General features: G+C 50.5%; 1 protein-coding gene across 7 annotated transcripts in view; it reads left to right on the top strand.

Moving 5' to 3' along the window:
* Positions 1-7,799, top strand: part of Trappc12 (trafficking protein particle complex 12) — a 64,824-nt gene that overhangs the window by 53,644 nt on the left and 3,381 nt on the right. For all 7 annotated transcript variants that reach the window (XM_031357250.1, XM_031357248.1, XM_031357244.1 and 4 more), the window contains 2 exons: positions 94-167; positions 4,545-4,643. In XM_031357250.1, coding sequence (XP_031213110.1) covers positions 94-167; positions 4,545-4,643 — 173 coding nt within the window. The remainder of the gene's footprint in view (positions 1-93; positions 168-4,544; positions 4,644-7,799) is intronic.

The raw sequence follows: 7,799 nt of genomic DNA, 5'->3' as shown, positions 1-7,799 counted from the left end.
GGCCTTTGTTTTAGCACCCAAAGTGCAGCAGTTCCAGCTCCAGCTCGCAGGAGCATGCTTGCTTGTGCACACTCACACCTCTCTCTCCTGCAGCCTCTGTTCAGCTGTGGAGGTCTCGTCTGGGCCGTGTGCTGTACTCCATGGCAAACTGTCTGCTCCTGATGAAGGTATGTGGGCGGCTGAGCTGTAGAGCACCTTGTTCTAGCAGACAGTGTCAGCTGGAGGCTGCAGGGAGGTGCTGCGTGTTCCGACAGCCCTGACAAGGAAGTGAGCCGTGGGCCTCAGCAGTCTTCACCATGGCCCAGATTGCTCAGTAGAGTTCACTCACACTTGGGGGCCTAACTTGTCGTTGTAAAATTTCCACAGAAAACAGTTTATATTGCTGAATTTAATTGCACGGGCCTAGGTCTAAATGGTCTAATTAAAACTGCTCATTCCGCCTCTGTTTTCCTCTGAACTCCATCCAGAAAAGCTTGTCCTTTGTTCTGCTTGTTTTAGTGTGAGGGTCATTTTTTTTTTAATGATTGATGGTTTTGACATCTGAAGGCAGGCTTTCCCACCAGACCCACTTGTGAGGAGCTCACCCCGAGCTTTGCACCTGAGGAGCCAGTGTGACTCAGGGAGCTCAGCCGGGCTGTCAATCACTGTATTTCCAGTCCATTCTTCACACAGGCCCTGCCAGTGCAGGCAGCATGTTTTCAGCTTCTCTCTCATTTCAAATACATCCCATGCCTGGCTTGCCTCCCGCCCTGGGCACGGGTGGCCTGCCACAGAGCTGGCGGCCTTGCTGCCAGCTGCAGGCACTGAAGCCTCCACAGAATCTGTCAGCAGCAGACGCCCAGAGCAGCGCTGTTAACACCTTCTGAGCTGTGGTGAGACAGCTCATCACTCCTCCCACAGCCAAGGTCATCCTGCTCTGACTGAGCGTCCGCCAGCGGGCAGGTTACCAAGTGGAAAAACGTGCTCCTTGCTTTAGCCCTACTGGCAGCCCTCCACGTGGCCTTCTCCTTGGATCTGGCAGGAGAGTGTGTGGCCACAGCTCAGCCATAGAACAGTGTGCATCCTCCGCACCTCTGCAGACATGTGACGTGTGACATTGGGTGTAGACAGGCTCTTCTGGTAGGTGACCTTGACACAGGAAGAGTGGGTTTCCTAAAGTCTCCCCAGCTCTCCTCACAGTTCTTTCCTACTCTTGAACACATTATAGCTTTTACAAGTTCTGTGCCCGAGATATTTGCACATGGTCTGTTGCCTGTAGGGCCACTTTGTTCCTGGTCTCTTCCTCACTCTGCCTCCCTGGTGACAGCACTGCAGAGCCTGCCCCACCCCACGGGCTGCAGGCCTCAGCCAAGGAGGGGCCTGCTTCCTTCTGTCCCACTGCCCCCTGTACAGGCCTGCGTCTCCATACTGCTATGGCCAGTGGCAACCTGAGAAGGCACAGAGAGCCTCCTGTCTCCTGGAGTCTCTGAGCCTTGGTTGCCAAGCCTTCTTAGGCTTGCAACTCTGGTGCCCAGCCACAAGCTGAAGCTGCTCAGGCAGGAAGTCACTGCTTAGCTGCAGGTCACTCAGCTTGCATTTCTGAGATGCTGTGTTAGAGAGCAGTGTAACAGACAGCGCTTTCCTTTGTTTTACTGCAGTGGTGATACCACCAGCAATGGCGCACAGGCACCAAACGTCTGTCTGCAAGTGCCATCCTGTCACCCAAGACTCAGTACGGACAGATTATCATGTCTCAAAAATACTTCCACAGTGGATGTAATTTAAATTAAAAGTTTGGTTTAATCTTGATTTTCATGAGTTAAAGGAATGAAAGAAATGGTGTAAGGAAAGTGGATGCAAGCACATGCGTTCTGCTGCCATCTAGTGGACACAACCAATATTGCCACAGTAGCTGGGCTGCATAGCTGGGGCCTGTGTGCCAGCTAACAATGACCTAATTAATCAGCCTTTTAATGATAAGAAATTTGCTCATATGTTCCAGATCCTAGAGTCCCATAATATATTTCTAGGAACGCTCGCTTGCAAGACAAAGCCCTCTGTTCATAAATGTGATATCCTTGAGTCTCACAGTAGCCTTAAGATACCTGTCCCACTGGAGTGAACCTGGACACTCTTCAGCTTCATGTCCCTATACCTCCCACACAACATTCTGACTATTGTGGCTTCTCTTTTGTGGGGAAGAGCCTGCCACTTTCAGGGTGCCTCTTTGTTTAGATCACACTACATAAAGCCTTTGTCGGCAGCAGAACAGCCATTAATATGATTTAGCAGTCACTCAGACAGTGCAGTTTTTAGGTGCAAGTCAGGCAAGAATGCTTTTGCCCACATATGAGTGTCTATTTCTATTCAAGGGCAGGTCGGTGTAACAGAAGAGTAGAGTGGGCACTCTCCAAGCAGCTGTTGTCAGCTGGCCTCCAGGTTCCCAGAATGAGTGATTTCATTGACTAGTAACCAACTAGAAGGTCCTCAACAGTAGCCCTAGACACTCCCTCTAACGAGCTCACCCTAACCCCTGAGGCTTGTTGACATATGCTAACACTGGTGCCGCTGTCACCTGCCTGACAACCCCCTCTCTGCTGTTGCTTTTTCTGATCAGTCCCAAACCTCTGCCTCTATGCTGCTTCAAGCCTAGGAGAGCTGTAAAATTCTATCAAAGCTGAGTATGGCGGTACACACCTTTAATCCCAACACAGGAGACAGAAGCAGATGGATCTCTTGAGAGTTCAAGACCAGCTGAGTCTGTATAGTTAGTTGCAGGCTGTACAGAGCTATACCGTAAGACTCAGTCCCAAAAAGTTATGTATAATGGGTATGTTTATACCCTGTTTCTTTTCTGTTGAGCCATCCTCAGTAGCATGTACCCCTGATCCTGGGCAAGTTTGAAAGGCAACAATGCCAATCAAAAAGTCTAGGATCCTAGCGGAGCTTGCTACTGAGGCATACCGGCCCTCCATGCTCCTACCCTGGCCCTGTCCACAACTGTCAGAAGCATCATGAGCAAAATGGAGCCCAGGTCAAGATGGCCTGTGATCAGATGCAGCACTGTGACTCAGCACAGTCTGCCCTGTGCTCACTGAAAGCAAATGTAAGGGTTCATGCCAGGTTAGAGGAGGGCACCAGGGTAGATCTTAGGGGCCATGATCCTCTTGAGGGAAATAAGACTGGCTGCTGCTCATCTGTGCAGTGACCTAGACCCCTGGACAGTGGTCTGAAAGCAGGTCCAAAAGCTGCTTGGGGGTGGCGTGTCCTCCCGGCCATGACCCTGACTTCCCAAAGGCAGTGTAGCTGTCAAAAGCCTTCTCTTCTGACACCTCATGGTACATGCACACACATATCCACGTGCACCTGCTGGCACAATGACAAATAAGGCAGGCTGGCCTTGGGCAGCAGTGACAGGCAGCAAAACGTGGTAGGAGAGGAAATCAAGGCATGTGTGGTCTGGCTCCTTGTGAGCATCAGGCCTTGAATAAAATTAGTTTTAACGAGCTGCACTTGAAGGTACCAGACTGGAGAGTCTTCATTTTTTTTTCCCCTGCCAAACTGGAATTTTACTTGTCGTCTGTCTTTATAACCTCCCAATTAGCAAGCTCAGTAGCTGTAGTCCCAGTTTGGAGGAAACTTAAAGTTTAGAATAGAGAAATGAAATACCTTCCAGAATTTTATGGTTAGGAGGAAATCAGCAGTGCTGGCCTTGGACTGGTCACCACATGCTGTAACTGAGAGGAAACAAGTCCTTGGCATGTGGCTCTTGCCACAAAGCTTGCTCAACTCCACGCTACAGAGAGGGTAGGAGTAGCTGACCTTTGAACCCTGTGTTAGGCAGCGCCTGTCTCACTGAAACCAACTCTCATACCTTTCTGTACTGTGGACCAAATGTGCACTGGTAGGTGGTAGACAGACTTTGCCTCAGGGAGGGGCTGCAGGCAGGGGTAGTGTGAGGCTACCGCTGGGAAGACACGCAGGGCTGAAGCACGGAAGACATAGCTCTGAGGGATGCAGACACCACGCCCACATTACTTTCGGTGCCTCTGTACACCTGTCTCTCTCTATAGAGCAGCAGTAACTAGCTACATTTTAGGATGCAGTGACATCCATATGCCCTCACTGTCATAGCAACATTGATTGGTAGGTTGTTTCAATACAGGTATTTCACCTCAATATTGAGCACAGAAAAGTGTTTGAGACACTTTCAAAGTATGGCTTATGTGTTTCGAGGATGAGATGATGCAGAACTACAAGTCCTTAAAACAGCTCTGCCAGAAAAGAGGGAGGGACCAAATGTGGGGACCCTCTGGCTTCTGCTTTGGAAGTGGGAGCAAAAAGCAGCCTTCAGGCCTGATTCTAGGTCCCGAGCCCTGTGATAACAGAAGGATGTTTGTCACCCAGAATTCAGAGTCCTCAGTCCCACCACCGTTGGTGGGAGGGGTCCTGCACTGGCCTGCTGCCCCCACAGCTCTGTGTGTGTGTCTCCTTGGTCCATAATGCAGTGTGAACAGCTGTACAGCTTCTCCAGCTCACTACATGCTTTTGTTCTCTTTCCATAGGACTATGTGCTGGCTGTAGACGCTTACCTCACAGTAATCAAGTACTACCCGGAGCAGGAGCCGCAGCTGCTGAGTGGGATCGGCCGCATTCTCCTCCAGGTACTGGCCACACTGTTAACAACCCAACTGCTGAGTGCAGCAGCTGCAACCCAGTAAGGTTGCCTGGTATTCTGTCCCTCAGAACTTACACAAACAGGCAGTAATAAGGAAATAGTTCACTTCAAATTCATGTGACCATTCAGGTGTTCTTTGCAATGATTCTGTTGTGTGGTGTTCTGTCCTGTTGCAGTTAGGGTCATCTGTGAACTGCAGCTGCTGTGTTGAGGGAACACTCAAGTGCACCCTGACACAGAGGCTGCAGTAATGCAGAGGCTCAGTCACCCTCAGCAAGGTTCACTAATATTTGGTACATCTTCTTGTCAGTTTCAGGATCATGATCTCCCACTGCAGGCTGCCCGGGATATGGGTCTTGTGTGTTTGTCCCTTGAGAGGTTCTGAATATGGGAGAAGTGGGTGGGTTAAGAGCAGCTAATGGCAAGAGGAGAAAGAACCCACCCGCACAGGCACATGGCCACAGGAGTCAAGCACTGCTACACTCATGACCTTGCAGTGTTCTGCAGCCTGCATGGCCACCACACCTTAACAGCATCTATAGCTAGAATGGCTTCCCGGCATGTGGGAGTCTGGAGCTCATGGGCACTGGAGTCCTATGTTCCCTGACCCCTCGCAAGGCTTTCCTGTTTGGAGGACCCAGAACACAGGAGGAGGCCATCTGCATACATATCTGAGAACACTGAAAGTACTTGAGCAGAGTGGGAAACCTGATATTTTGGGAGCACAATGGCCCTAAGGATAAGTGTCCCTTGTAGACCACATTTCCACAGTGAAAGCCACATTACATAAGGAATGCTTGGATAAGACTGACTTCTTTACTGAACTGGAGCTGTTTAATGTCGAGTGCATGGGAAGGTAATGGAAAAGGGTGCCCTGGCTCCATCTTGAATGTGATCTACAAATCAGAGGCTGCCCCTGGCTCACTGGTTTTGAAAGCCTGGAGGTAATACAGGTTTTCGCCGGTGCTCCCCCCAGGAGCAAAGAGGAATAGTAGTGTCCTCAGTAGAAGGGGCCAAACATAAGGGTAGAAGGTTTGCTGTGTAGGGGGCCTGGGCTCTTCAGCCATGGGGACTGCTACAGGCCCGTGTTCCATCTCAGGATCCAATGCAAAGGACAAGTACAGTCCTCAGGACATACTGCTCCAAACTAGATGTAGTATCCACTGGGCCAAGGAAGCAGAGCCCAAAGAAAGCAGTTCTTCAAGGCCAAGATTCCCAGGCACTGTTGAGTTTGGCCTGCAAGCAGTGTGGTGCTGGCATCTGCATCTTGCACCTGTTTTCTCACCCTCAGTGCACAGGAGCAACTGGCCACTCTTCAGTGAGAAAGAGCAGTGGCCTCCCTCTGCAGCCATCCCAGCAGGCTCAGGTCCTCAGCAGCGTGACTTGGCCAGGCTTAAGATACATGGCCATCCACCCTGAGGAGTCAGCAGAGTGAGCCCCTCTATGGCCATTTTTGTCTCTCCGAGTGAGTGAAGCCACATGTGGACATGTTCTTGGTGGCCATGCCTGGCTTCTGTCTGGGAAAGCACACCTAAGTCCTAAAAAGTAGACACTGATGCATACAAGGTAAGGTTCTCTAGACGATGCTAAATTGTGGGACGAGAAGTGCTTTACTGCCGGGCAGTGGTGGTGCACGCCTTTAATCCCAGCACTTGGGAGGCAGAGACAGGCAGATTTCTGAGTTCGAAGCCAGCCTGGTCTACAGAGTGAGTTCCAGGACAGCCAGGGCTATACAGAGAAATCCTGTCTCAAAAAAAAAAAAGAGAAGTGCTTTACTACAGACAAAGTGCAGAGGGCTGTGGGAAAGTCTGGTGACATCATGGATGGACTGAACTAACCAAGATAACGTAAATGACAGACAGTGATCATCCTAGATGATCTCATGAGTGAGTTAAAATATTGCTGCACACCTCCTCTGTGGACTTCTCATTTGTATTTATACTTGTTTCTAAAGTTTTTCTAAAATGCTGTGTGACCTAAGAATAGGTGAGCCATCCTTTTAACACACCCACAATTGCTGGACCACAGAGGAAGACGGCTTTGACAAATATGAGTGTCCCAGAGCCACATGCTCCCACCACCACCCCTATAGTCTGCTATGTCTCCAGCCCACAAACTCCCTGTTGTAATTCTTCAGGGTGTTTTATTCTGAAGAGCAGTCTTCATTCTTTCTGAGGTGGATATAGAGCAAGTCTGGCTGTGAGCAGGGGTCACCTGTGCTGACTCTGTGCCATTCATGTGACAGCTGGGAACCAGCTCAGGCCTGCAGCACAATAAAGGCCTTATTTTTATTATTTTGTATTCAGTTCCCAGATATGAGGGAACTCTTAATGCCTTTGCCTGTCCCCTCAGGCTTGACTACCTCCTCTCCACACTGCCTGCCAGCCTTCAGAGAGGCCAGGTGACATCTGCATATTTGAAACTCTCAGGCCTGTGGATGTCACCGTCACACACAGCATCCTGTAGACCATGTGTGCCTTCTGCTCAGAAAGCAGGTGGACAGTGGCTAGGGGAGGGAAGTGGACATGAGAAGGATTCCACATCGAGGAAGCCTGCTCACAGAAGGCTGGAGGTGCCTGTATCCAGGAGCTTCTCAGACAGTCCAAAGGCAGAGCAGAGTAATCCAGTCTCTGGACATCCGCAGCATTCATCCTTTGAAGTTACTTCTCTCTGGCTCGGACTCTGCCCCTCCGGATCTTTTCACGTGGGTCTTGGGAGGTCATCCCTCACACCAGCAAGATAGCTTTGAACCACAATGGAAGTGCAGTAGCCCAGGGAAGCGGCTGTGTGAAAGCAGCTCTGCTGTCCAGGGCAGGACAAGAAGATACTCATGACCACTTGACTTCAAAGCCAGAGAGAGACCTATGGCTGTCAAGAGTTCACTGGAAAGCCAGGAAGGTGCCATGCCATGGGGGGTGGAGGGGGCGGACACTATGGAACACAGTGGGAGTAGCCAGGGAGTGACTACTGGAACACAGTGGGGAGGAGCCAGGGAGTGACTACTGGAATACAGTGGGGAGGAGCCAGGGAGTGACTATGGAACACAGTAGGAGGAGCCAGGGAGTGACTACTGGAACACAGTGGGGAGGAGCCAGGGAGTGACTAATGGAATACAGTGGGGAGGAGCCAGGGAGTGACTAAT

The sequence above is a fragment of the Mastomys coucha genome, unplaced genomic scaffold, assembly GCF_008632895.1.
Source record: "Mastomys coucha isolate ucsf_1 unplaced genomic scaffold, UCSF_Mcou_1 pScaffold6, whole genome shotgun sequence".
Taxonomy (NCBI): domain Eukaryota; kingdom Metazoa; phylum Chordata; class Mammalia; order Rodentia; family Muridae; genus Mastomys; species Mastomys coucha.
This window is presented reverse-complemented; position numbering and strand designations above follow the sequence as displayed.